Genomic DNA, 26,977 nt, shown 5'->3' with positions numbered 1-26,977 from the left:
CAGGGGACACGGGTTCGAACCCTGGTCCGGGAAGATCCCACAGGCCGCAGAGCAACTAAGCCCGTGCGCCACAACTACTGAGCCTGAGCTCTAGAGCCTGTGAGCCACAACTACTGAGCCCGCGTGCCACAACTACTGAAGCCCACGCGCCTAGAGCCCGTGCTCTGCAACAAGAGAAGCCACCGCAATGAGAAGCCCGCGCACTGCAACAAAGAGTAGCCCCCACTCACCGCAACTAGAGAAAGCCTGCGCGCAGCAACGAAGACCCAACGTAGCCATAAATAAATACAAATAAATTTATTTTTAAAAAGATTTAAATTATGAAACTTGTAAGTTGTGGAAAGTAAAAACCACACCCATCTCAAAAAAAAAACAAAACAAAGACTGGCCCAAAATGCAGAGTTGGGTTACAATTGTGTTTGGGAGAGGCTTCGTTCCTAATCACTCTGCAACCAGAGTCCCTTGGAGTCCTGGGTCCACTAAATTCTCGGCCTCTGGGCCTTTGTAAATAGTTTCCCCCCTGGAATACTACTCTCCCACGTTCTTGTCTGGCTGACTCCTTTTACTGCGCAGGCTTCGATGTCTCTTCTCCCAGCGTTTCCCCAATGTCCCGAATTGGTTGGTGCCGCTTAAATGTGCTCCTGTAACCCCATGACAACCTTTATCATGTTGCACTGTCATTGCTTCTTACTTACTGCTGGCAGAGAAGCACTGTGTGGCAGAGACCCAGACACCGTGACTCCCAGCTCCTCCTTCTGTGGACAGAGGCAGGATAAGCCAACTGTCTGCGATCTGCAACAGAACCAGATCATGGGCCTGGGTCACGCCGTCCCCTGAGCAGGACGGGTTGCTGTCCAGCATTAAAGGGGAGCTGGACTGACGTTCCCAGGTGCTGGGTCCCAGGAAGTTGCTCATCAAATCCCTGAAGCACTCTTTGGAGGTAGGTACTTGTGGCTGAGACAGCAGCTGGTCCCCATCAAATACCTGGGTGCTCACCCAGAGCAGTTCAGGCCACATGACTAGTTCTGGACCACTGTCTGTGAGCAGAAGTGACGTCTGCCCATTTGGGGGTGAGTCGGTTCAGAGCTGACGTGTCTTCTCCATCTCTTTCCCCCAACTGTGGGTTCCAGTGGTGAAGCTCCAAAATGTAGGAGGGCTACCAGATCCTCATCGGACTTTGTGAAACAAAGGCACCTTTACTGCATTCAGCCAAGGAGGTTTGGGGGTTGTTGAGGCAATTCATGCTAATTGCCCTGATGCATACGGCACTACTATCATTTCTACTTATCGAGGCCAAGACAGCTGCCCACGGTCACACAGCTTGTAAGTGGGCAGAGCTGGAACTCAAGCCCAGGCCTGACTTGCATGGCTGGTTTTTAGAAACTAAACGTACTTCACCTCATGAAAGCCTGTCCCCAAGCACTGCTATAACTTCTGAAATCTCATGAGAATGTCCAGCGGGAACAGTCAGAATACTTAGCGAGTTCGATGTGGACTCCTGCTATTCTGGATTGCACTCCGCAGTTGCAACACTCAAGCTGTACTTCTGCCAGTGATGGTTGTTCAGGATGAGCAACACGTGGTGAGGAAATGACAACAGCTCACCCATGCTTGGCAGAGAATTACAACTGGGGAGTGGAACCCTGATTCTATAGATCAGGGAAGAATTCCTCCCAATGTCACTATTATACTCTCAGCTCTTACCCACTTGTTTCCCAGCCCAGAAAGGCAGTGTTGCACACCAGAAGCTTCAGAGTTAAGACCTGGGCTCAAATCCCTGCTCTGCCACTTACTGGCTGTGTGACCTCAGGCAAGTCACTGTGCCTCTCTGAGCCTCAATTTCCTCATCTGTAAAACGGGGATAGTAATACTAATTCCTCATAGGATGGATTGAAGCATTAAGAGATAATGGATATAAGGCATTTAGTACAGTGCCTGGCACATGGAAGTTTCTTATAATCCAAGGCAGGCTCTCTTTTTCCAGGGTAGGATCAGGGGGCTATCAGAGGAGAGGGAATCAGCATACAGATTCGCACCAAAATCGCTCATATGTTTATTTACAAACAGGATACATATACATATACACAGGTATCACTGGAACATTTCAGGAACCTCAGAGCTGGGAACACCCCTTCCTGACTCGGCTTGGGCTCTCTAGAAAAGGGCTTCTGACACTTTCTCACTGGAAAGCCTGTAGGTGCTCTGGTTGGGCTTTCACTGCTTCTCATGTCCACATCGGCCTCTCCCAGTGGGCCGTGGACAAGGGGCTGTGAGCTCAGTCATTCATGTCCAGGTCAAATTCTGGATACAACTCTTTGGTGGTGACACCTCGGATCACAGCTGAAAGGAAGGAAGGAAGAAAGGAAGAATGTCCAGTGGGAGAAGTGGGAGGGAAAATGGCCAAAACCCTGGCCTACCCAGGACCCTCTCCAGCACTTTCTTCCTGCTCCCCTAGTTGGCCCAGATAACCCTCCTGCTACCCCTTCCAGGCTCCTCCACGGTGGGCCCTGTCTGGTCCCTCCAAACTAGACTCACTTAACCCCTCACCCACGTGAAGCAGCAGCAAGTCATGTGCTGAAAATGTAAGTGTACACTCACATTGCATCAGTGGCCAGCTGCAAACCCTGGCCCATGTGCATGCCCTTGCCATTTGGTGATGCCCTTCCTCATGCCTCCTCACAGACTCTTCTCTCCTCCCAAGGGAAGGGGTCTCCTCAGAGGCCTGCCCTGACCACCCTGTCTCATCCTCACCTGCTACCTTGTTCATACCTCAATATTTTCCATCTGTCTTTTGTCTCCTTCACTGCACTTAACACATTTTATAATTCATTTATTTGTGTTCCTTTACTTCTTGACCATTCCCCTCCCCCACCCCAACACCAAAACATAAGTCACATGAGAATGGAGACACTCAAGTGTCTGGTTCACCAAAACGTCCCCATACCCTGTTGAGTAGCACAGAGTAGGTGCTCAGGAAATACTCACTGAATGAATGAAAGAGGACACTCCGCCTGCTCCAGGTCCTATGACCTGGAAGGACAGGTCTCAAACTGGGTTCTGTCTAAACAAGAGCTTATTCCCCTTGGCCTCTAGGTGACAGTCCCCTCACATTCCTTTCTTCTTGGGCCCTGATCGTCCTCCACCCCCTTCTGTTTTCTCCCTCCCCTCCTTTGAGACCCATTCCCCACTGACACACGGAGAAGCCCTTCCTGCTGGGGAATCCTGGATGCTGATGGGCAATTCTGCGACAAGAGCTACAACTCAGGCAGCCAGCGGGCAGACAGCCCAGCTCTGGGCACTGTCCCAAATGGTCCCTGCTGGCTGAACATCAGAGTGCCCACCGATCCAAGCCAGGTGATGGAACCAAGGCCACCTACACATTTCCTCACCTCCAAGGTGGGCTGTCCCAGCCAGCTCAGACACACAGGTGCCTGTGTCTCGGCTCAGCCCTCTAGATAGTGAGACTGTGTTTGAGGAGGAACAAAATACCCCTTTAAGCCACAGAGTTCCCCTTGCACTTTCTGCCTCTGTAGCATGTCGGCCACCCGAGGCGAGGCTGGGGTCTCCATGGGTCTGAGTAGGCCCCGGAGGACTGGGAACCCTAGTCCTCAGGCAGGCGGGTGAGTCCAGACTCAAACCTGCCTACAGCTCCAAAGCAGGCTCTATACCCGAGGGAAAAGCCGCAGGCACTCAGGTAAGAGCTGTACAGTTGCTTCGCTAGGTGGCCAGGAAGGGGAGGGGCATTCAGGGAGCGTGGCAGCTGAGAATGGTAGGGGGGTTGGGTAAGTTTAGAAGACCCAGGAGCAAAATCCCACCACCCCTGGGGCATGGGGACTCCCTCACCTAGTTTGCCTAGCAGCATCTGGCCTACATCCTTGATGTCATTATACTCGTGGAGCTGGGAGATGTGGTCCTCCAGTTCATCTACACTGTAGCCTCTGGGGTGAGAAATGGAGAGAGAGAGGGAGAGAGAGAGAGAAAATATCGTTGAGAAAGCTGGTGAGGCTCCAAGGTTCAGAGAGTAACGAGGCATCTATTTAACAAATGTTCACTAAGGGCCTACTGGGTGCTTGGCATTGGGAACTAAGATAGTGATGCCAAGATAGACCCTGCCCTCAGGAAGCTTAAGGTAGGGCAGGAGATCTGCCCACTCCCTCACTCCTGGCAAATTCTCCCTGTACTCTTAGGGAGGCTTCCTCAGCCACGCTGGTAATCCTGGTCACAGCCAAGGGATTCACAGATGGGTACATGAGTGGTTAATCAGATCCCCTCAAGGGTGACATGCACGTTCAAAGGCTGCTCAGTCTGTGCCATGTGGCTGGAGCAAAGAGCATGGGAAAACCCAGGAGTTGTGGAAGAGCCAGCTTCCCCTGGGCACTGAAAACCCCACCTGCAGAGGGAGGACAGAGCCCATGTGCGGACAGAAGCAGAGGCAGAGACCGTGGGCCCCAGAAAACACTGGGAGAGCCGTGGCTTTCCAGTTCCTAGTTCCCCTTATTCTCCTGGGAATTCCTGGCACAGTCCTGTTTTTATGCTAAGCTAGGTTGCAGTTACTGGGCACTAGTTAAATGTTATCTAGAGATTCCCTGGCAGTCCAGTGGTTAGGACTCGGTGCTTTCACTGCCGTGGCCCAGGTTCAATCCCTGGTCAGGGAACTGAGACCCTGCAAGCTGCATGGCGTGGCATGGCCAAAAAAAAAAAAGTTATCTTAAGCACACTGAGGAACCCAAAGAGACTTACTCAGATATTAATTGGGAGATTTCCTTGTCCAGCATGTCCTTCTTCTCCTTCAGCTTCTGAACGTCAGGGTGCAGAGAATCCTCGCTGGCCCCATCAGCCTGGCCAGACTTGGGAGATGGCCGCTGCGTGGCACAAAGAGTCATAAGCCAGACTGACCAATTATCTACAATTCAGAACCTACACATTATCCCCCAATATCCACTCCCTGCTTCTGGTTGGTAATAGACACCCTCCACCCCAGAATAAGACTACGTTTCCCAGCTTCCCTTGGAATTAGATGTGGCCCTATAACTAAGTTCTGGCAAGTGGAACTTAACTAGAAATAGCATATGCGATGTCTGGGAACTGTCCTTCCAGGGAGAGGGCATGCCTTTCTCTAGCCTTCCTCTTTCCTACCAGCTGGAGGGATGCTGGAGTTGGTGTCTTGGATGATAGAGGTATGGGTCCCTGATGACTGTTGGTCCCTGAAGCCACCAGTATTTGGGGTTTTCTTTCACTCCCAGCCAAACCCAACTTTAACTAAAGGGCCCATCCTGGTTCCCAATCTGACCCCAGAGAATCTTGGATTCTCCTGTCAAGTCTATGATGTCACTGGCTTTATAATTGCATTGGGTAGCAAAACCCATCCCTGGGGCTACAGTTCATCTTTGTCCTTTCTGCGTCTACAAGCTGTGAAGGGCGGTGCCTGGTACACTGCTAATTTTCAGGAAATGTTTGTTGGAGCAACTGTAATACAAGAGACCGAGGAAGACGTGGTTCCCATTCTTAGGACAGGGGATTTTAACCAGTCAGTCAACACATCGTGAGTAAACACGAGCTGCCATGGCAAAGGCTCCAGGGGTTCAGCAATGGATAAGACATCAAGCCCGGCCCCCTGCCTTCATGGAACGTATAGCCTAGTCCCAGACACAGGACCTCCGACAGTCATGCTCTTCCTCCAGAAATTTCCGTTTAAAGCTCTGCTCACAGCTCACATGTCATCAGAAAGTCCTTTCCTGACCACCCCCATTTAAATGGCCACACCTCAATCACTATCCTTTTGTCCTGATGTTTTCTAACATCTATCACCACCTGACATATTGTATATTTCATTAATATTATTTTCACTGACGGCCTTATACCACTGGAGTGTAAACACCATGACGGCAGGGACTCTGTTTTATTCACTGCTGATTGCCCTGTGTCTACAACAGTACCTGGCACATAGTGAGCACTATTTCGAATGAATTCGTCAAATTGAATGAGTGAATGACAAATAACCAATCAACTAACTACCAGTCTGAAAAGCGCTTTGAAGTTGAAGTACAGTGTTCTCGGGGAGTGGCTAACAAAGCTATTGGCCTGAGCCCGAAGTGGGCCTAAGACTTCTCTGAGGAAGCTCAACTTTAAAGGATGAGTAGGCATCAGTTTGGCAAAAAGCTGGAAGAAAAAGTATTCCAGACAGTGTATAGAAATGCCCTAAGGCAGGAGAGAGTACATGCATTTGCGGAAAAGGGAGTGGTTTCCGTGTGGGTGGAATGGGTGAGGGAGGGATAGTGGTGTGAAAAGAACAAAACCAACCAGCCACTTGTGGTGCTGTCAGGAAGGATGAGAGACAAAGCCCATTTGGAGAGCCTGGGGGTACCACTGACAAAGTACAGGACGCTGTTTCTTCTTTGAAGCTTGGTGGGCAGGAAGAAAAGATGGGGAAGGACTGAGGGATGACCTAGAGTTTCTCAGCAGAATGAGGTCAGCTGGGGGAAGACCTTGAAGAGGACTGGGGGTGGGTCAGCTGCTGCTGGGGACGGAGAGGAGGGCTGGGAGCAGCAGTGGGGTGCAGGGTGGAGGGCAAGGAAGGGGGCACAAGCATACTCACAGGGGATCGGAAAGCCCCGCGGCAACTTTTGGAAAGTCCTGCTTGAGTCCTGTAGAGGAATCCGAGGGAAAAAGGCTGATTGGACCTAGAGGCCGCTTTGGGAGGAAAGGGGTATACTGTGAGGGTGTGAGAGGAGGAACTGCTGTGAAGTACAGAGACCGGGACTGGATCCGGTTGGGAAGAGGGTAGATAATGCTCCCGGGATCGGGGTAGGGATCCTGGAGAAAGGAGAGATTCTGATGTGGAGCAGGGGAAGGGGGGGTGGTCTCTGGAGGCGATCTCTGGGGAGAGAAAAGTCTGGGGCAGAGCTTCGGGGAGTCAGGAAAAGTGACTGGGAAGAGATGTGCTTTCGCCCTGCTGTCCGCTCCTCGCCCACCTCCTCAGCCCTGGGGTCCGGGGCCCCTGACTCGGGGAGCTCTGCAGTGCCGGAGGGTCCAGGGCGGGTGCGGAGAAGCGGCCCCTCAGGTCCGCCCGGTATTCGCAGTTCTCTGACGCACACCGAAGCTCCACAGAGCTATAGCTACGTAAGCACGCTGCGAGATCCGGCCCCGCCCTTCCCCGCCGTTCGTCGACAAGGTGGACAAGGAGAGCGGCTGCGCACGCAGTCTTTATCAGGCCTTCCCCCGTCCCTCCTGGTAAACTGTGGTTTAGCCACGCCTCTTTCCCTTTCAACTTTCTCATCGACTAATAGGATTAGGGATTTGAGGCTATGCTCAAACCACTGCGGCCTAGTAACGCCCTGGTCCCTCCTCTTTTGGCTTCGTCTCACAGCGGCGCTGTGGCTGCCGGAAGCAGTTCCGCAGTGCTTGCCGGGATCGTGCTGATGTGGCCCCCCCGCCTTCCCCCGCCCCGTCCCGGGATGTCGGAAGAAACCCGACAGAGCAAATTGGCTGCGGCCAAGAAAAAGGTAAAACGTGCGGGGTCGCGGCTCCCTGACCCAGCCCGAGACCCCTCCGACGGCCGGGCCATGGCCAGAGTCTGTGCTGCCTTCGAGGCGCACGGGGCGAGCCTCTCGGCGCCCCTTGGCGTCCCCCTCCAAAAGTATTCTCAGCCAGTCCCGCCCCCCGGCAGCCCAGCCCCCGCCCTCGCTCGTCACCCCGGGGTGACTTTGGGCCGGTGACCCAGGGGGCTTCCCGCACCAGGCTCGGCCCTCGCCTCCTGCCGCCCAGAACCGGACCTCCTGAGTTCCCTGGGCTCCCTAGGCTCCCGGTCTCAAGGACCTCGGTCCTGGCCTTGCGTTCCCCTCCCCCACCGCTGAACGGCGACTCGGGCATCGGTAGGGAGGAGTGGAAAGTAGTCAAGTCATAATCCCCCTCTGAACTGTCATTACCGCCATGAGCCCGGTGTTTGATCTTACTACCCAGTCCCCCTGTGTTTTCACATTCTTTCCGGATTCTCTGGTCGCAGCACAAATTTCTAGCTTGAAGGGGACTTGGGACTGTGGGACCTAGGTCCCACCTGGGTTTCAGGCTCCCTCACTCTAGACTGTACCCCATCCTTTGGTGTCGATAGCGTAAAAAGCCAGTGATCTCGAAACATTGACAATATCTCTGGGTGGCAGTGGGGAGAATGTGCTTTGTTTAGTTTGGTTTTTTCCCAGGTTTCTATCCAGAGAGACTTTCACAGTTTTAATCTGAATCTTCTACCTTACATTCTAATTCGCTATGATTCTGAGACCAGAGTGCCCGTCATTCAGTGCTCCTTTGGAGTGAGATCTGCTTATCCTCTGTGGAACAGATCGCGTGAAACTGAACTTCACAGCTGGGACTCTTTCCCAAATCATCATCTCAACATGGGTTGCCCTGAGTGCCACAGGATAAACATGGGACTGGAGCATCAGTTTTGCTTGATTCTCTTGAGAGAGAAAAAGCCTTTTATATTAATGTGCTTAGGGATGACGTTTGCATAGATTTGTAAGATTATAATAGACTTCTCTCTGAAATGGTGTTTGGGTTGTCCTCTTTCTGTTACGTTCCCAGATTCACTAGGGGTGTGTGCCTTCACTGCCTTCTGCCATTAGGGTACACTGATGTAAAAGTTTGAGAAGTAGTGGTGTGCAGCTCTAAAAGAGGTGTAAGAAAGGACCCTGATGTCTGATTAAATGTTTACTTTTCCACCTCTGCTTCCTGTAAACTGTAAAGTAGGATGTGAATATAGGGGGCTTATAGGTCTCATGAGCCTCACTGCTTTTCCTTTTTGCAGTTAAGGGAGTATCAGCAGAAGAACAGCCCTGGTGTTCCTGCAGGAGCTAAGAAAAAAAGAAAGATCAAGAATGGCAGTAGCCCGGAGAAAACCACTTCTGGTGGTTGTCCCTCACCTGAGGATGTGAGTCTTGCCACCTTCCGGGGATGGGGTGCTCAAGGGACAGCAGGAGAGGGTAGTGGTTAAGATTGTGGAAGAAATGTCAGATATTGGCTAAGAAGCTTGGGTTTGAATTCTGCCTCTCCCTCTGTTGGGGATATGGTTTTGGGCAAATTGTTTAAGCTCGTTGGGTCTCTGGTTCCACATTGGTAAAACTGGGGTAATACTGTCTTACACTTATGAAGTTTAAATGAGATTGTTGTTGTTTTTATAACAATCCCCTGATACAGGGCCTGGTGCAGAGTAAACATTCAGTAAAGAGGAGTTGCTATTTGACTTACTGCTCTGGTGATCTTCCTCAGCCCCGTCCTCAGTGGGAAGCCAGGCAGTGAGGACAGCCTCTTGTCCTCAGGCTCTCCATTTAGAGGCACCAACAGAACCCCAGGGTGTGGTGAGGAGAGTCCCTAGTCCCTTGGATTAGGAGATCATCTGAGTTTCAAGGCCATCTTTGCCACCAGCTTGCTGGGTGACTTCAAGAAGATCACTTCTTCCCCTGGGCCTCAGTTTCCTCATCTGTAAGATGACACTGTTGGATCAGATCCTTGTCTTTCAGACTTATTTTTTAGCTGTAGCCCGCTTTGTTCAAGCGGACCCTTGTTCTGAAGTCTGGTTTTTAAAAGTCTGGGCCTGAGGGTCTAAGAAGCTATTAAGAGCTGCACTGTTCGCCTAAGGAGCTATGTGACTGCATTGTTCCGGGGACTTTTCCATCTGTTTACCTTGATTTCTGCCTCTGGCAAGGCAGCAAGTGGCTGTTTGGATAATGGCACAGGCTGTGGTATTGATCCCTTTCTGTCTTCTCCAGCATTCCATTGCCCTGAACCCATCTCTTCTTCCTTCCCTGACTCTCTTGCCTCTCTAAGCCACTTTTCTCTTTCTCTCCCTGCCCTTATTTTTCCCTTTTCGCCTCCTATAGATTCAGGACATTCTGAAGGTGCTGGTGTCCGACCTTAACCGCTCCAATGGGGTAGCGATCCCCCCATTGGACAAGTGGAAGGTGAGGCAGTGCCGAGACCCCCTCTCTGGCTTGCTCCCTCCCAGCTCTGCATGCCCTGAGGCTTCTCTGGTTTGGGGGATACTTGGCCTCTGGCTTATTTTATGTTGCTGTCATTAACCCTGGGCCTGTTCATGTCTGCTTTTTCACCTGCTTGGTTGATTGGGTTCCCCCCCGACCCCCCCCCCCATCTTTTATCGTCTTGGAGAAGGTGAGATGCTCCTTGGAGGTTAAAGGTAACTTGGGAATAGCTTCCAGAGCAGGTGTGTGGGATTTGGGCTCTTTGAGCCTCCAGTTTGAATGTCCGTGGTGCTATCAAACTAGGAGAGGTTAAATAAAACCAAACCTTCAAGTCTTGGCCCCTGGGCATCTGACCCCAAAAGACCAATAGACCACAAAGTAGTTTGTGATTTTTTTTTTTGAGTTGATCAGTTCATTTTGGTTTGGCAGTAGGGAATGTAGGGTTAAGAGAAAAGGAGTTTGCATTATAGTTACAAGGATTGAGGTTATTTTTTTCAGTGGAGCTATCTGTAAGGGATGTGAGGTTAACCAAACACATGAGTGGTCAGGACATTCTGCCCCTATTCTCTTTTAAAAATTAACTGGACATTTAACCATATTCAGTGGGCCCTTGAGAGCAGAGGCATGTTGCTAGGGGCTGTAGAAAACAGATGAAAGAAACATTTGGAATATGGCAACATTCCAAATGCTCGACAAGGCAGAGAGGTTGGTTCTAAATGGACTCGAGGCTGGAGGGGGTGGCATTTGAGGCCAGTTTGAAGATTAGAGGTGGGTAGCAGTCATCTACATTGAGAGTAGGGGAAATGGGAGTCCCAGGCAGAGGGTATAATACAGGTAACAGCCAGGATTATGAGCTCGCAGAGTACTTTCCAGAAAGGCGAGGAGCCTGGGGTGCCCCTGGACTAGGAGATGACCTCCTCCGGACATGATGTTGTCACTTCCTCCTTAATTAACTTCCTCGGCGGACATCTGCCAGGCTAGAGGAGTAGGGCTGGAAGGGGGCCAGGTCCTGCTGGAGATGGGCACGGGGAGAGGGGCTGGGACAGGGAACTGTTGGCTGGGGTTAGAGAGTCTTTCAATCATCAGGACTGCTCATGCCCAGTCGGTCGGGTCTGTCCAGGTGCTGTGACTCACCTTGTTGGCTCAGAGGAGATGCTGGGTGGCACGGGGAGGGGAGCGCAGGCCTACAGGAGTCCCGAAGCTGTGCATCTGTACTCTTGTTCTAAGGCCCTGGGCCCGCATCCTTCTGCTGTCCTGGAAATGAAGACCCAGATCCCCATATTCCCTTCTTGTTGTTTTAAAATCCTCTCTATATCAATAATTGTTTCTCACTTAAGTTTTCTGCTCTAGTAGTGCAGGCCTGTGATTGCAGTATCCTGGGCAGAGCTGATGACATTTCCAGAACTGAGGACTAGTGGATAGAAAAAAAAGGTTTTTTTTTTAATGGAATGGGACATTGGAGGGGAGTGGACAATGTTTTTTAAAATTCCATACTTAGCTATATGACTCAAAATTATGAAATAACTTGGTTGCTCACAAAATTGTCATATTAAGTATATTTAAGTCCTCAGAAAAAGACTTTTCCCCTTCTCAGCTTTCTTGTTTCTAATGCTAGGGATCTGTGGGCACCCAAGAGGCCAGGAGGGACCCAGGGCTCGCCAGGGCCCGTGGCTAAGAGTGTGCTCCCCTCCCCCAAAGTCTCATGCCTAGCCAGCTGCTGAACCCCTGCTCTTACCTATTAGATTCAGTAGTCCAGGTTGACAAGGCAACACCAGGTTCTGGCGTCAAAGGTCACAGCGTGGACAGTCACCAAGCAAACAGCTTGATTCATCTTCAGCTCCCCAGGCTCTGTGCTGCTTGCTCTAAGGAGGGCAGTAGATTTGGGTTTTCAGAGGCCAGGGCTGAGGCTCCAGAGAGCAGGCAGCCCTTTCCCCCAAGAGAGGTGCAGCCTCTTCCTTCCAGACTCAGCTTCGTTGGCCAGGCCTTGGCTCCCCGGTGCTCTTCCCTCGTCAAGCTTTGGCTTATCAGCCCTCTTCCCCATCTCACCTATTGAACATTAGATCCCTCGAGCCAGAGGCTTGGACTAAGTGTCAGGCCTGAGCCTGGAGAGAGGCCGAGTGGGGCTCTGGTCAAGCAAGTGGATCCATTTGGGCCAAGAGAGAACTTCTCCATGGCTCCTGGCCCTCAATCCCACGTTTGTTCTACAGGATGACAGGAGTCAAAGGGTAGACGTCTTACCTCTGGTTTCTCAGCTGTTTCTTGGTTGGGTAGGTGTTTTGGAGCCAGGAGGTTGGGATGGGTAGTGGCCATGGTTTTCTTTTTACCTGTAAGAGCAGGGAGAGCCTTCTCGTTGGGCAGCTTCTTTCCCAGAAAAGGCCTGAGTCATGGAGACACTCCAGTAGTTGCAGGAAGGAGGGAAGGAAGGAAGGGAGAACAAGAAGAAAGAGGCAGATCGCTCTGCTCCTTCATCACTGCCACCCTCTGCCCAGCGTGGGGCCCCGGGTGAGGGGCCCTCTGGGCACAGACTGGTTTTCTGGAAGAGCAGGGCCTTGCTTCTCCCTGACTTGGCACACCTTCCTTCCACCTGCTGTAGCTGCCGTAGGTCAGCCAGGGAGCTGAGCTCCAGGGAGAACAAGGCCCTCGTGTTCTCGAAGGAGGCTGTGCAGTCCCGGAAGGCTGCAGACTGGCCCGAGGTCTGGGCAAGCCGTAGCCACCCCCAAGAGTGGCTCCCAGCATGTGTGACTGTCACTCTGACTGCAGCAACACCTGTCCTACCCGCTCTGCACCCCCCCATTCATGGCAGTGAGGCGACTTTTGCCCTGCGTGGCCCCCTAACCCCCTGCTCTGTTCTGTGACAGGCGCCCAAAGACCGCGCCGCTCCTGTTACACCGTCTGCTGATGACACCGTGTCACCCGGCGGTGTCCCTTCCCCCTGTGCTAGTCCCCCCCGTGTCACTAGCATGGCATCAGCTCAGGTTCGTGCTTCTTCCCCCTTGGCCTGCTGCCCCACTGTGTACTCACCCCCTCCTCCTTCCTGGAGGACCGGACCTACCGTGGAGCCCTTTCCCTTCCTTCAGGTAGCTTGGCTCCTAGAGCGAGGCGCCCTTCCTGAGGACTGGGGTGGGGGAGGCCAAGAGCAGGTTCTCCTTGAGGTGCGGGCGGACGGAAAGCGGTTGGAATGAGCTTGGCGCCGTGGGTGGTTCTTACTGGAAACTGAATGACCGATTCATACGTTTCTTTCCAAACAGAACCGTGATGCTGACAATGATCCTAGTCCCGTTGACGAAAGCACGTGAGTGTCTCCCGCGGGGCCAGCAATCCCTAGGCCACTGCCCGTGACCCCCTCTTTCCCATCGAGCCTCCTGCACCCCTGACTGCTGTGTTCATCCTCAGATCTTTCTCATCCACTGAGAGCCTGCGACAGCTATCTCAGCAGCTCAACGGTCTTGTGTCCGAGGTACCACCCCCAAAATTGGAGCCCGGAGTGGGCTAGAGAGGGAAGGAAAATATGACGGAAAGAAACCGAGACAGAGGTTCCCAAGAGGAAGGGAAGGTCCTGGGACCAGGCAGCTTGGCTGGATAATGTTTAGCTAGTCATTACTTCTCTGAGTCTCCTCTTTTTTTTTTTTTTTTTTTTATAAATTTATTTATTTATTTGTTTGTTTGTGGCTGCATTGGGTCTTTGTTGCTGCACACAGGCTTTCTCTAGTTGTGGCGAGCGGGGGCCACTCTTCGTTGTGGTGCGCAGGCTTCTCATTGCGCTGTCTTCTTGTTGCAGAGCACGGGCACTAGGCGTGCGGGCCTCAGTAGCTGTGGCTCGCGGGCTCCAGAGTGCAGGCTCAGTAGTTGTGGCGCACGGGCTTAGCTGCTCCGCGGCATGTGGGATCCTCCCAGACCAGGGCTCGAACCCGTGTCCCCTGCATTAGCAGGTGGATTCTTAACCACTGTGCCACCAGGGAAGCCCTGAGTCTCCTCTTTGACGCTGTCCAAATGAAGGGGTTGGACCATGAGATTGGTTACATCATTTTATCCTGCAGATGAGAGCTGCTTGGGAGGGGGGGACAAGGGGGAATTAAGAACGAGGAGAAATTGGCACAGGAAGGGGTTAAGGGGGGGGGTGGCAAGTTAGGCAGAAAAGGAAATGTTGCCAGTTGATGGGGAAGATGTTGGAGGGCTTAGGCCTTGAGGGGGATAGATCACGTTTCCATGTGAACCCTTTCATCTCTCCTAGTCCCCATCTTACATCAACGGGGAGGGTCTAGCATCCTGTACTGACATAAAGAATCTGGAGGTAAGGGGGCCTGCACCGTGGCCCAGTGACCCTGCAGGCCAGCCCCCACCTGCCCCCACCTCCCTCCTCCCACAGCGGGGGCTGGGTGCCCCACTACCAGCTGACACAGCCCAGACACCCCCCAACCCTAGTGATCGCTCTCTCTGCCTCCCCTGCCCCTCCTCCAAGTCCTCCTCTTCCTCTCTGCATGCGCCTCAGAGCCGGTACCAAGAACTATCAGTAGCCATGGACTCCAGCAATCTAACAAACAAACAACTCAGTAGCAAGATAGAGCAATTGGTAAGAGTCCAGCGTCGTCCCCGGATTCCACGCTGCCAGTCTGGGGCCCCAGTCTCACCTTGGGGCTCTGAAGAAAGGGGCTGGGGACCCCGGTGCCAAGGGAGAATGGGGTGCCGGGGGGCCTAGGTCTCAGCTGGAGGGACCCCGGAGCACGGCACGCAGCATGGCTCTCTCTCTGGCTGCCCTCTTTGCCTACTCTGTTCTCCAGAGACCCCCGCTTGAGTCCTCCCCACGCTTGCCCTGGGGCTGTTGCCTGTAGGGGGAGCACTAGCTTGACTGGTGTGTCCCAGCCCTGACTCAGCCCCTGATTTGTTCCGACTTGGACCTTGGACAAGTCAGCTGTCCTCTCTGGGCTTTAGTTTCCTGAGGAGGTAGGATTAGAGGGTGTCCAAGGTCCCTTTAAGCTCAAAAAATCAGAGATTTAAAGGTCATTTTCGTTCCCATATCTTTGCTCTTAAGAACAGAACCTGGCCTGCAGTGTGTGCTCAGGAAACATTCCTTGAGTGAATGAATGCCCCCTTCCAGATTGTGAGCTGGCAGAGGGTGGTCTGACCTTCTCAGACTCCATTTCTAGAGGTTTATGTCATTGTCCCTTCAAGGGAATCAGATCCAGACTCTCACTACTGTGGCCGTGAGCAAAACTTCCCAAGACCCAAAGTCTCTTAGCTTGAGAAGCGTTCATCCATTTATGTCCCCATGAACTCTCCCTTTTTAACCCATTCCTGGCCCCTGCCCATCCCTCCTCCTTGGTCTGAGGATCGTGAGAAAGGGGGACAATCTCAGTCACCTTCCTATGACTCTCCCCACAGAAACAAGAGAAACAGGAAACTTTGGATCAACTGGAAAAAGTAATGCGATTTCTTTGTCTGCTTCTCCCGTGGCTGATGGGTTTGGGGGAGGATTCAGATGTAGAGGCCCATTCTCCTCTTGCTTGCTGGCAGCCTGGAGAAAGAGGGGGCCTACCCCCTGCCCCTCCCCGCCCATCCCCTACTCCCGGGGTGGCCAATTATCTGTTCTCATCGGTGGGCCTGTCCTGGGCCAGTGATGACATTCTGGGGGCTATATCCTTGGCTGTTTCACCTCTGCCTACCAGTAAGAGCTGTTTCTTCTCTTTTCCTGCAGGAGAAGAAGGAATTTGAGAAGAAGCTCGTGAAGGAACAAGGGGCTCTGAGAGAACAGCTGCAGGTGAGTGGGCTGAACCAGGGTCCCTCACGGCCCCCAGGAAACATCGCTTTTCTGCTTTTAGCACTTGTTTGCCCTTTCTCCCAAAGGTCCACATCCAGACCATAGGGATTCTGGTGTCTGAGAAGACGGAATTACAGACAGCTCTGGCTCACACCCAACAGGCAGCCAGGCAGAAAGCAGGTGGGAATCTAGGCACCCTTTGACCCCTCGGCCTGAGGGGTGCACTGGCTGGCCTTCAGCGGGATTCCTTCTTTGGGCTTCCCTTGTCATGCTGTCATTTCAGAAGAGTTGGAGGACCTTGCTAATTGCCTGCGGTCATCCAGGCAGCGTGTGGGAGAGCTGGAACGGACGCTGTCTGCCGTCTCCACGCAGCAGAAGCAGGCCGATAGGGTGAGCCCAGCAGTCTGCCCATCCGCGGGAGGTGGTACGTGGGTGGGGTGAGCCTAGAGGTCCCTTCGGCAGCACGGAGTGACTTGCTGCCCAGAAGGCAGCACTGGCCCTGTGTTGCTGCTTTAAAGTTGTGTGATTGTGAGAAGCAACCCGGGCGCGAGTTGGTTGCTGTGGCGAGTTGTTGGGGGAGGGGGGAGTGCTGTCTAGAGCGAGCGCTGGATGCAGAGCCCAGAGCCAGAGCGCCAGCTTTGCCCTTTACTGGCTGCGGGCTCTGGCCCAAGTGCTAGGTGTTCGGGCTGTGAAGGTTCAGAACAGTATTTTTATCCGTTACCGCGCTGAGAAAGAGAGAAGTACGTGTGTGAAATATGTATAAGACAGGTCGGAAAGGATTCATAAAAGCCCAGGGGAGAGGAGCAGGATGGCTGAGAGATGTGGCACTTTGGTACCTTCTGAGTTAGGGGCTGTGTGAGTGTATCATCCATTCAAAAAATGAACAAGAGATTACAATACAATTTAATCCCCCCATCATATCTGTGCTCCCACCCCGGGGAGAGAACATGGTTCAAGAGTTCCAGCTCTAAGTGATGTTAGGCGAGCCACTTAACCTCTAACGCTCCGTGTCGTTCACCCGTAAAATGGAGATAGTAATAGTAACTGCCTCCCAGGGTGATTGTGAGTTTGAAATGGGAATGTTGGCTGAGAGAGTGTTCAGGAAAGGTTCAGACGTGGGGCTGATAACAGGGAGAATGATGGCAGTGTTACCTGCTGTCCCTGGGCCTGTGAGCCCGCCGTGAGTTAGAGCTCTCCACCTGCCTTTTCCACCCTTCCCGAGTTCTTATTAAAACCAAATGAGAACATGAGCTTGGAAGTGCTTTGAAAAAATATAAAGCCTGACACCAGGTGAGGACGTGTTGCTGGGAGTCCTCCTGTTGCTGCTGTTAGTCTGCATCTTCCACCTCCCTTCTCCTGACCTCGCCTCTCTGTGTTTGCAGTACAACAAAGAATTAACCAAAGAGCGAGATGCCCTCAGGCTGGACTTATACAAGAACAAGTAGGATAGGGATAGTGGGGGAGGGCTGGGAAGTGGGGAGGAGCCGAGGGAGCGGGTGAGGAGCTGGTACAGCTTCGCATGCGTGCAGAGCCAGGCTCTGCTGTCCCAGCTGTGCCACCGACTCCTGCTGTGGCCTCAGGCAACTCATGTCCTCTCTGTGGCCTGCCACTTGTGACTCTTGATCCTGGGGTCCCTTCCAAAGCAACTGTTCTGTGGTTCTGTGGCAAAGGTAGTGGGTTGGTCACCGGAGTGACCCTTTCTGTTCTTTACTCACGCCTCCCTCCACTGCCGCCTGTCACAGCAAAAGCAACGAGGACCTGAAGCAGCAGACCTCGGAGCTGGAGGAGAAGCTGCGGGTCATGGCGAAAGAGAAGGCGGCCATGCAGCTGGGGATGGAGGAGCTGCAGAAGAAGGTGGAGATGTCCGAGCTGCTGCTGCGGCAGGTGGGCCTGGAGCCCCAGGGAGTGCGGGCCCCACCTGGCGGGGCCCGGGCCTCTTAGGGTCACTGTGGGTGGCCTCCGGCCAGGAACCAGAACATTTGGATCCTCGTTCTGGTCCTGCCATAGACTCCTCTAGAGATAGGAGAAAAACTGGGGCCTTGCCCAGACCTCTGGAATCAGAAGCTCAGGGATAGGCGTTTTTTAGTTTTATTTTTAAAGCATCCTGTTTGAAAACCATTGTTTTATGGATGACAGTTACAAGGCTAGCCCGAGAGTCCGCTCCCTTCCTCTCGGGGCCAAGCCTCCGGGTAGACAGGGCGCTCAGGTCTGAGAGAGCCTCCTCTTTAGTTTTCCTGCATGCACAGTGATTCTCTGCCTTCCTGCCCTCAGTAAGGTTACGGTTAAAGTATGCCATGTTCATTTATTGGACTACTATGTAACCATTACAGAAATTAAGTATATCTTGTTTGCAGCAAAGTGAAATTAAGGTGCAGAACCATATATGATACTACCCCGTGACAGCACAGCTGCACTGTGCGTTAATTAAACGTGTTTGCGTGTGTATGGAGAAGGGTCGAGAAGGATACACTCTGGATTGGGGTGGTTGGGGAGCCATGAGTATTTAGTAAAAATAAAGCCTGTGGACCTGGTTCTAATAACACGAGGACAACCCTGAGTTGTACGTTGACCTTTTGCGGGGCATTGCGTGGGGCAGCCTGGGCTTCCCAGATCCAACCTCATTTTTCACCATCCAGTTTTCTAGTCAACCTACCGCTGACAGCAGCCAGCAGTTACAGCAGGCCCTGAACGAGCAGGCACAGCTGGAGACCCACGTGGAGCGGGTGAGATTGTGCAGGGAGAGGGGTGCGGGAGGACGCTGACCCCAGGTGACCGGGAGCAGGTGAGGCCCCAGACAGCCCGTGGTAACTTCTGTGCCCGCTCCCGCAGCTGAAGGATTCTCTGGCGCAGCTGCAGGCAGAGAGGGACCGGTATGTGGTGAATATGAGAGAAGAGAGCGCCGTTTGGCAGCAGAAGACGCAGCAGCTGCTGGAGCAGGTGAGAGGGGACCTTCCCCCCTCCTTAGACGGGCCACCTGGGCATCTGTGAAACAGGAGTCACGACGCTTGCTGTGTGCAGCCAGAGGTGGAAGTGTGTACCTAGAGGGTGGGGGTGGAGAGGGACGTGGTCGCCCGGCCTTGACCCCCTCCTGTGCTCTCCCCCCACCCCCCCACCCATGCTTTGGGCAGATGGGCAAGTTGAGGGAAGAAAAGGAGTGCAGCATGAGTCAGGTGCAGGAGCTGGAGACCAGTTTGGCCAAACTGAGGACCGAGATCGGTAAGCCAGGGCCAGGGGGATCCGGGAGCAGGGTTGTGTTGGCGCTGGTGAGGGTGGCTGAGAATGGAGGTGAGTGGGTGGAAGGGCACCGTGGCCAAGGGAAAGAGGTCTGTCCCAGGAGTTGGCAAGTCTTGCAGTTTCCCTGCGCCTCAGGGTCCCCATCTGCAAAAAAGGGGTGAAGTGCCCACTGTGGTCTTGAGCATAAAGATGTGAGGAACTCTGTCTGAACGTGTCTTGAAAGATTGAGCCAGGAAGCCAAGATTTGGGGCAAGGAGGCTGAATCAGGAGCTGTGGACCAAGAAGAGGGTGTTTTGGAGGGACTTCCCTGGCGGTCCAGTGGTTGAGGCTCTGTGCTTCTGCTGCATGGGGGCACGGGTTCGATCCCTGGTTGGGGAAATAAGATCCCTCATGTCGCACTGGTGCGGCCAAAAAAAAAACCAAAACAAAACCGGTTTTTGGAGACTGCAGAGGCGAGAGGCCCTGACGGTGTGCTCCCTTTCTCAGCTGTGCCTCCGCCTCAGGAGCCCCCAGCCGGGCCCTCGGAGGTAGAACAACGGCTGCAGGCGGAGGCCGAACAGCTACAGAAGGAACTGCAGAGCCTGGCACGGCAGCTGCAGGCTCAGGTGAAGGACAACGAAAGTCTGAGTCGCCTGAATCAGGAACAGGAGCAACGGCTGCTGGAGCTGGAGCGGGCGGCCGAGTGCTGGGGGCAGCAGGCCGAGGAGCGCAGGCAGATTCTAGAGAGCATGCAGAGCGACCGCACCACCATCAGCCGCGCGCTGTTCCAGAACCGCGAGCTCAAGGAGCAGCTGGCTGAACTGCAGAATGGATTCGTCAGGCTGGTGCGCAGCCCTTCGCGGCCAGCCTGCCCTCCTCCCTGGCCAAGTCCTCTGGGGGCGGGGCGAGGCACTTAACCTGTCTGGGGCCTTGGTTTTCCCACCTGTAAAATGGGTGATATGGACCTTTTGTGAAATGGTGCCCACGAAGGCACGCTGTGAGTCGGAGAGCCCTGCTCGGAGGGTTATGGGGGGAAGGGGCAGACTTTCCTACCTGCCTCCACCCTTCCCTGAGCTGTGGGAGGCAGACACCAAGTTCTGGGGTCTCCAGCTGCATTGGGTGGCTGCTGATTGCTTCTCTCTGTGCAGTCCAACGAGAACATGGAGATAGCCAGTGCGCTGCATTCGGAGCAGCACATCAAGAAGGAGCTGGCCAAGGAGCTAGACCAGCTGCAGGGGAGGCTAGGAGAGCTGAAGGAGACGGTAAGCCCTGCCCCAGCGGGAGGGCCAGGAGATAGGCACCAGCCTCTGGGGAGCCAGGGACCTGGGGCCAGGACAGGTGACCCCAGAGTCCTTCAGAGCCTGTGACTGCTTTTTGCCCCCTGGCCTCTGATTTTCAGAGTTGAGTAGCCCTGGGCCATAGGTCATTGTCCCCGCTAGAGGCATCGAGCCCCTAATTAGAGGGGAAGAGAGGGTGTACGGTGGCCAGCTCCTTGGGTTCAGCCCTGGATTCAGCCCTCGCATCTCTAAGCCTCAGTTTCCTTATCTTAAAAGGTTAGCGGGACTTCCCTGGCGGTCCAGTGGTTGAGACTCCACTGCAGGTGGTGCGGGTTTGATCCCTGGTCGGGGAACTAAGATCCTGCATGGTGGTGTGGAGCTACCAAAAAAATAGAAAAGAAAAAAAAAAAGGAGGTTATCATTTTCCTCCTAGAGGTGTTGGAGATTAGAGAATCATGCATGTAAAGCCTTAGGCGTTCAGTGTGCACCTCACAGATGTCGGCTGGAGCTCTGCTTCTCCACCCGTCTGCGGCCTCAAGTTAAGATAGAAAGAAGCTTGCTATGAGGGCTGGGTGAAGGCGGCATGGGGCTCCGGGCAGCCAGCAGAGCCTCGCGGTGCCTGCCTCAGGCAGAGGGGTCTGTGCCCAACCTCCCCAGTCTATGGGCTCCGACTGCGGAAGCGAGCCACAGCCTGTCCTCACCCCCAGGGTCTTCCCGCAGGTGGAGGTGAAGAGCCAGGAGGCTCAGGATCTGCAGCAGCAGCGGGACCAGTACCTGAGCCACCTGCAGCGGTATGTGGCTGCCTATCAGCAGCTGGCCTCTGAGAAGGCGGGGCTGCAAAAGCAGGCGCTGCTGCAGACGCAGCTCGTGGACCAGCTGCAGCACGAGGAAGTCCAGGGCAAGGTGGCGGTCCAGATGGCCCACCAGGAGTTACAGGAGACCCAGGTGAGGGCGTCGGAGTGCTGGGCCCCTGACGGGAAAGCCTGCAACCTGTGTCCCTCCTCACTTTCTTTCCTGGCCTCTTAGGAGCGCCTGGAAACAGCCAACCAGCAGAACCGGCAGCTACAAGCCCAGCTGAACCTCCTGGCTGTGCCTGGGGAAGGTGAGTAGGACGGCCCGCAGGGAGAACACCCAGCCTGAGGAGCAGGGGGACTTTTAGCAGCGTGGAATTGAGTTAGAAGAGACCTTTAGGACAGAGAATCCTCTTCCTGCAGCGAGTGAGGTGAGGGGCAGAGCTGGGCGGCACGCTCTCTTCCCGGCCTGCTCGCCCTGCCTTGTCGGGTTGTCTGAGGCCCCTCCATGTGTCCCCAGCAGGAGGTGGACCGGACGGTGAGGAGAAGGATGAGGAGGCCCCCCGGCCGAAGCTGAGCGTGCCGGAGGAGCTCGACAGCCGAGAGCTGCTGGTGAGCTGACCTGCTCCTTGCCTGTCTTACTTTCTACCTCCCCCTGTGCTTCCTCTCAGACACCCTTTGTGGTTTCCCTCCCTCTGACTTCTCTGGACCCCCAAGCTCCCCTGGGAGCCATAGTCAGATGCCATGTCATCCTTGAACCACAGGCATGCCCACAAAGACCCCGAGACGGGGAGCATCCCTCCACCCGCCACCCCTCGCTGGTCCTCAGTATCCCCCACAAAAGCATGCGCACACCTCTTGCCCGCAGGTGGCATTTTTTAACTCGGCCTTAGCCAGTGCTGAGGAAGAGCAGGCCCGGCTGCGCGGGCAGCTGAAGGAGGAAAAGCTGCGCTGCCAGCGCCTGGCTCACCTGGCAGCCCCGGCCCAGGACGGGGCGGAGAAGGAGGCCCCAGCCTCCGGGACCCGGGGGGACAGCGTGCCTGCGGAGACCCACCAGGCCCTCCAGGTGGCCATGGACAAGCTGCAGGTGAGTGGGTCGCCCCCAGTGGGGTCCAGGAAGGGTGGGGGCCTGCGGTCAGATCGCTGCCGAGCCCTGACCTGCTGTTGTGGCTTCAGGGCCGTTTCACAGCGCTCATGCAGGAGAAAGTGGATCTGAAGGAGCGGGTAGAGGAGCTGGAGCATCGCTGTATCCAGCTGTCCGGAGAGACAGACACTATTGGTGAGTGGAGAGGCGGGGGCCTGGGGTGGGGGGCCGAGGGCTGGATCGGGGCAGCCCTGCACCTGAGCCCTGTTCGCCCTCCCCGCTCCCCGCAGGAGAGTACATCGCCCTTTATCAGAGTCAGAGGGCGGTGCTGAAGGCGCGGCACCAGGAGAAGGAGGAGTACATCAGCCGCCTGGCTCAGGACAAGGAGGAAATGAAGGTATAGGGGTCCTTGTGACCGTCTCTGTGGGCGGGGGTGGGGTGGGGTGCGGGTGCTGAGCGCCTGTCCCTCCAGGTGAAGCTGCTGGAGCTCCGGGAACTGGTATTACGCCTGGTGGGCGAGCGAAATGAATGGTATGGCAAGTTCTTGGCTGCCCAGAACCCTGTTGGTGGGCCCACTACAGCGCCCCCAGCCCCGCAGGAGCCTGGTGCTGCCGACGACGGTGGTGAGTAGCGCCCTCCGGGAGGACCGGCGGGCGGGCAGGGGAGAGCTGGCACACCACTCCGAGCCCTGCCTCTCTCTCTCTCTCTCTCTCTCTCTCTACAAAGGTCTCCGTGAGGTGAGCCTCAAGGACAACGTGGACCCCACCCAGGGGGAAGCCCTGCGGGGCCAGACGACCCCTGAGAACCGCACTGCGCACCAGATCATGCAGCTGCTGCGCGAGATCCAGAACCCCCGGGAGTGCCCGGTCTTGGGTAGCAGCACCTGCATCCCCTTCTTCTACGAGACTGACGACAGCGATGAAGTGAAGATCTTGGTGGTCTAACTGCCTGACCCTACGGGCAAAGACCGGAGACCTGGGGCCGGGGCGCTCTGCCCCTGCCCGTACCTGCTGCCCCGTCCCTCCTTCCTGGCACCCTTCATCCCTAAAGCGCCCCCTGTCTAATGGGGGGAGACAAATAGGTGCAGACCCCTTGCCATCTTGGCCAGGGCTGTGCCTTGATCTCTGGGCTATTAATAGTTCCAGAAAAACAAAGAGCCGGAGGCTCAGTCAAGGTAGTTTATTTAAGAGGCTGCCATTCTTGGGGAGCAGGGGCTCCCTGCTGGTCTCCTCACCCCCACCAAGCAGTCCTCCATTCAGAGGCACTTTGGGGCACAAGTGCCCCCCCTCCCCCTTGCCCAGCCAGACAACTGGGCAGCACTCTCACAGGCCTTGGGAAGGTTGGGCAAACCGAGGCCAGGCAAGGACATAAGCTGGTGCCGGGGTGGGCCCCCTCCCCAGTGTTTATACTGTAACTGTGTAACATTTTGTATATTCTGGAGGTAGGGAAGCCCCCTGTATCACATTGGAGGTTGGCGCTGGTAAATGGGGAGGACCTTCTATTAAACATTTGGGGCTGGGGAAAATTATTTATTGATAGTGTAGGTCGGAGAGAGAAGGTGGAGGCGGGGACGGGTTTGTGCCCGGGTGATTCGACTCCTGTTTCACTTTTTATTTCAGAATAAATGAATTTAGCCATACTGCTTGTTCTTGCGTGTTCCTTTTTCTTCTGTCGCTGGGTCCTGTGCCGTGAGCACTGAACAGGGAGTGGGTCCTGCCAGCAGAGGGCAAGCTTCTGGTTGTGCTGGTCCCCAGTGTGTCTGAGCACATCCAACCGGGCTGTTAAGAGATCTTCCAAGGCCTGTCACCTGCATGCTGCCTGGTGAAGACTGGGGGTTCCCAGGGGACCGCCGTGGGGCTCTCCGGGCAGTCCTGCCTTAATGGCGGAGAGACTCAGAAGTCAGATCTAATCCCAGGGAGGGAAAGCAGGGTGCCACAGCACCCTGAGTGCTGACTTGTGGTCCAGGTGTTTTCCATTCCATCGCCCTGCTCCTCTGGTGGCCTGTTCTGCCTGTCCTTCCACAGTGCCTGCCTGGCCAGCACCTCACGGTCCTCCCTCCGAGCCCCCTAGTGGCCAGAGCAGGTTTCACAGGACGAGGATCAGCCGACGCCAGGTGCTTTCCCAGTAGGCCTCGGAGAGGATGGGGCTTTTTTCTCCACATCCTATAGCACCCTAGCAATAGCTGGGCCCTTCCCCATCCCTCACCCCAATGTTTAAACCTTTACCTCTCCCTGAGCGCCACAGAGAACACAGGCCACGGAGGACACGCTGTTCCCCATCATCCAGAAATGGGTTTTATTCTCAGCCAAGAGACAGCAAGAGCAGTAGTGGTCAGAGAACCGCACAGCTGCCAGTACAGCACCCCCGTGTTCGAGGCGGGGTAGGGACGGGAGGGCGGCAGAGGGGGGCTGGCTGTCCACAGGCTGGGTACGACGGGGGCTCATCGGAGGTGGCACGCTTTGGAGGGGGATGTCAGGGTGACAGCGTTCCCTTGTAGCTGGGCCACAAGACTCCTCAAGGACAGCATGGTGATTGATTCCCGACACTAGAGGTGAGGCTTGGCCATATATGTGTGTGTGTGTGTGTGTGTGTGTGTGTGTGTGTATATATATATATATATATATATATATATATATGAGTATTTATAGATATTTATAGAACTGGGCAGGAGCAAGACCACAGAGGGGCACAAGTTTCACCAACGTCACGCCTGGATGTGTCAGCTCACCACTACAACAGACTAAGTCACAGATGAAGGGGAAGCTCTGGGGCTGGGTAGCCACTGTCAAGTCACAGAACAGCCGTCCAGGCAGGCTTGGAAAGGGAGGTCTCCGAGGAATAGGAGGGATCTGGTTAGAGGTCGAAGGGGGGCCTGGGGCTCTCAGGTCGGGATGGACTTGCCTGACCCGATCGGCTGGCAGTTGGAGAGAAAGCAAAGAGAGAACGGGAGAGAGAAAAGGGGGAGAGAGCTGGTAAGGCAAGGGCAGCCTAGCTTGGCAGTCAGGGGAGAGGAGGGGAGGGGCAGAAGACCCAGGTGTGGGCAAGGGTTCTGGAATAGAGAAGCGAGACGAGAAAGGGAAGGTAGAAGGGCAGGAGATGGGCAGGGGCCAGAGCCTCACGGGGGTCTGGGGTAAAGGCTGGGGCAGCGCCCACCCCTCCACACACACTAGTCTCTCACACACCAGCAGGCAGTGCACCCACAGCTCCAGACACGTGCTCGGCCCCCTCTGGCTTCCCTCTTCTCTGGCCCCCTGTCTTTCAACCCACTGGCGCAGGGCCATCCCTAGCCTCAGGGAGTATGGGGCCGTGAGCCCCACGTGACAGCCACCAGGCCTGATGGAGAAACACACGAGAAAGAACACTGTTTGAACCAGGAGGGCAAAGCTAACAGAATGGCTGGAGGGAGTGCTAGAGGCCCCTCTGGGTGGGCAGAAAGCCCACGAGTCCTCTAAAGGGACCCTGGGGAGGCAGGGAGGGCAGGCGGCCGGATGCCAGTGGCCACAGGCTTATAAGTCTAAGAGGGGAGCCTCAGCTGGTCGGGGGGCCGCAGGTCGCGTAGGTGAGGCTGGGCCCTTCCTGCTGGGGAAAAGCAGAAGAGCAAGAGTCAGCGCAGGCGCGGAGTGGCAGGCAGGCTCGCTGGGCGAGTTTGGGGCCCAGCTGGGGCGGAACTCAGAGAAGCTGGCTTGCCCAGGTCCGCAGACACCGTCATCCCCTTAGCGGAAAAGTGGAGGTCACCCCTAGGAGCAACAGGCCCAGGTGGATGAGCCTGCGGGCTGGCTATGGTGCTCCACCTGGGGCTGAGGACGCTGCCTTCAGTCCTGCACCAGCAGGAGTGACAGTACCGCGGAGGCAGGGGAAGGGGCGGTGTGACCTGCCTAGCCTGTGAGCTGTGCTCTGGGCTGATGGTGGGGGGGACACTCAGGCTTTCCCAAATCATCAAATAACCAGAGCCTTCACCCCCAGCTGCTGCTCGCTTGCTGGCTCGATAAAGGAGGTGGGACTTTGACTTCCTCTGCCCTATCGTGGATTCGGTTTCCAGAGCTCCCAGGCTGGGAGCTGGCTGCCCTGCCCCCGCAGCAGGGCTCAGATCGGGGAATGAGTGTGGCACCCCAGGGTGAGACGCCAAGGCCTCTGGATGCCTGAGTCCAGCCAAGCTCCCTGCCCCTAACACCACGAACCATGAGCTCTGCGCTCTTTCTGACGCCTCCAGAGAGCACCCAGCTTTGCCTGCTTGGGTGCGGAGCCTGTCCCAAGACCTCCCCAGGCTCAGCCATGGAGGTCTTGGGCAGTGGCACTGAGTCCCGAGGCTCGCTGAGAAGGGAGGTGAGAGAGCCAGCTGGCAGCGAGGACAGAAAGAGGAAAGAATAAGTCTGGAGCTGCAGAAGGGAGAGGGAGGGGGCCTGCCTCTGAGGTCCCAGGTTCGCCCTGCAGTGTGGAGCTGGTGCGGCAGGGGGCAGACACACCGGTTCATGCAGCAGGCGGAGAGGCCTGTACCTACCGTGGCTGACGCTCCTCAGGGGTCACTGATAGTGATTCTGAAAGACAGCACGAAATCAACGTGGCAGTTCACGCTCACAGACGGGTCAGGCCTGGGGGTGGGGGGACACGCACACGCACACGCCCGGGCGTGCACACACATGCGGTGAGGCCCCACGGCCCCGCATGCACACGCTGACACACATGCCCACAAACAACACGCACACACCCCACCCCCCAACGCCCAGCAACCTCGCTGGCCGGCACGTGCAGCATGGATCTGGGGCATGCAGCCACTTGGCACACTGAAGCACACGCGGGGGCGGAGTCACAACACAGAAGCTCGCCCCCACACAGGAGGCATTTGCACCAGCTCCCTGCACACTCATGCCTGGCGTGCTCCGAGGGCCACC

The 26,977-nt window shown here is 55.3% G+C and overlaps 3 protein-coding genes across 18 annotated transcripts in view; 1 reads left to right on the top strand and 2 right to left on the bottom strand.

The window, feature by feature from the left end:
• Nucleotides 1-282: 282 nt before the first annotated feature.
• Nucleotides 283-7,320, bottom strand: SWI5 (SWI5 homologous recombination repair protein). Of its 3 annotated transcripts, XM_089913804.1 has the most exons (5): nt 6,972-7,291; nt 6,596-6,644; nt 4,741-4,862; nt 3,844-3,938; nt 2,041-2,340 (listed from the first exon to the last, which is right to left on the bottom strand). In XM_089913804.1, the coding sequence occupies exons 1-5, from the start codon at nt 7,274-7,276 to the stop codon at nt 2,276-2,278; spliced, it is 636 nt and encodes a 211-aa protein (XP_089769930.1). In that variant the 5' UTR covers nt 7,277-7,291; the 3' UTR covers nt 2,041-2,275. The 3 variants fall into 3 exon arrangements, with proteins under 3 accessions (XP_089769931.1, XP_089769930.1, XP_089769932.1); XM_089913805.1 differs by lacking the exons at nt 2,041-2,340; nt 3,844-3,938 and adding an exon at nt 283-792 and having other exon boundaries at nt 6,972-7,320; XM_089913806.1 differs by lacking the exon at nt 3,844-3,938 and having other exon boundaries at nt 6,972-7,312.
• Nucleotides 6,361-23,727, top strand: GOLGA2 (golgin A2). 4 transcript variants are annotated; one of them, XM_022578603.2, is made up of 28 exons: nt 6,361-6,468; nt 7,367-7,502; nt 8,798-8,920; nt 9,870-9,950; nt 12,827-12,943; nt 13,217-13,260; nt 13,362-13,425; nt 14,200-14,259; nt 14,458-14,538; nt 15,348-15,386; nt 15,661-15,723; nt 15,810-15,903; nt 16,007-16,113; nt 17,106-17,164; nt 17,466-17,607; nt 18,360-18,446; nt 18,553-18,660; nt 18,852-18,939; nt 19,444-19,781; nt 20,085-20,198; nt 20,934-21,158; nt 21,240-21,315; nt 21,528-21,616; nt 21,873-22,091; nt 22,181-22,283; nt 22,379-22,485; nt 22,561-22,711; nt 22,815-23,727. In XM_022578603.2, the coding sequence occupies exons 1-28, from the start codon at nt 6,464-6,466 to the stop codon at nt 23,030-23,032; spliced, it is 3,138 nt and encodes a 1,045-aa protein (XP_022434311.2). In that variant the 5' UTR covers nt 6,361-6,463; the 3' UTR covers nt 23,033-23,727. The 4 variants fall into 4 exon arrangements, with proteins under 4 accessions (XP_022434311.2, XP_022434310.2, XP_022434313.2 ...); XM_022578602.2 differs by having other exon boundaries at nt 21,525-21,616; XM_022578605.3 differs by lacking the exon at nt 9,870-9,950.
• The window catches only part of DNM1 (dynamin 1), a 45,961-nt gene continuing 42,554 nt past the window's right edge, over nt 23,571-26,977 (bottom strand). For 4 of the 11 annotated variants that reach the window (XR_016393652.1, XM_089913803.1, XM_089913797.1 and 1 more), the window contains one exon: nt 23,571-25,667. Coding sequence is in view for 7 of the 11 variants with exons in the window: in XM_089913803.1 (XP_089769929.1) it covers nt 25,595-25,667 (73 nt within the window). In the remaining 4 variants the exon portion in view is untranslated. Of the gene's footprint in view, nt 26,624-26,977 lie in introns of all 11 variants that reach the window. The other 7 variants (XR_016393651.1, XM_089913800.1, XR_016393653.1 and 4 more) reach the window with 5 other exon arrangements.

This window comes from Delphinapterus leucas, chromosome 6 (genome assembly GCF_059928025.1).
Source record: "Delphinapterus leucas isolate spDelLeu-1000000601 "Yukka" chromosome 6, BTC_Dleu_Yukka2, whole genome shotgun sequence".
NCBI lineage: Eukaryota > Metazoa > Chordata > Mammalia > Artiodactyla > Monodontidae > Delphinapterus > Delphinapterus leucas.
Note: the sequence above shows the minus strand (reverse complement) of the source record. Positions and strands in the feature narration are given on the sequence as shown.

Bases quoted from the DNA above. Each gene is read 5' to 3' on its own strand.
- GOLGA2 (XM_022578602.2), top strand. The intron at 7,503-8,797 runs GTAAAACGTGCG...TCCTTTTTGCAG, and splicing joins TGGCTGCGGCCAAGAAAAAG to TTAAGGGAGTATCAGCAGAA. The intron at 22,284-22,378 runs GTGAGTGGAGAG...CGCTCCCCGCAG, and splicing joins CGGAGAGACAGACACTATTG to GAGAGTACATCGCCCTTTAT.
- SWI5 (XM_089913804.1), bottom strand. From the start codon at position 7,276: ATGAGAAAGTTGAAAGGGAAAGAGGCGTGGCTAAACCACAGTTTACCA. The intron at 6,645-6,971 runs GTGGGCGAGGAG...ATTCCTCTACAG, and splicing joins CGGACCCCAGGGCTGAGGAG to GACTCAAGCAGGACTTTCCA. The intron at 2,341-3,843 runs GTGAGGGAGTCC...CCTTCCTTTCAG, and splicing joins GATGCTGCTAGGCAAACTAG to CTGTGATCCGAGGTGTCACC.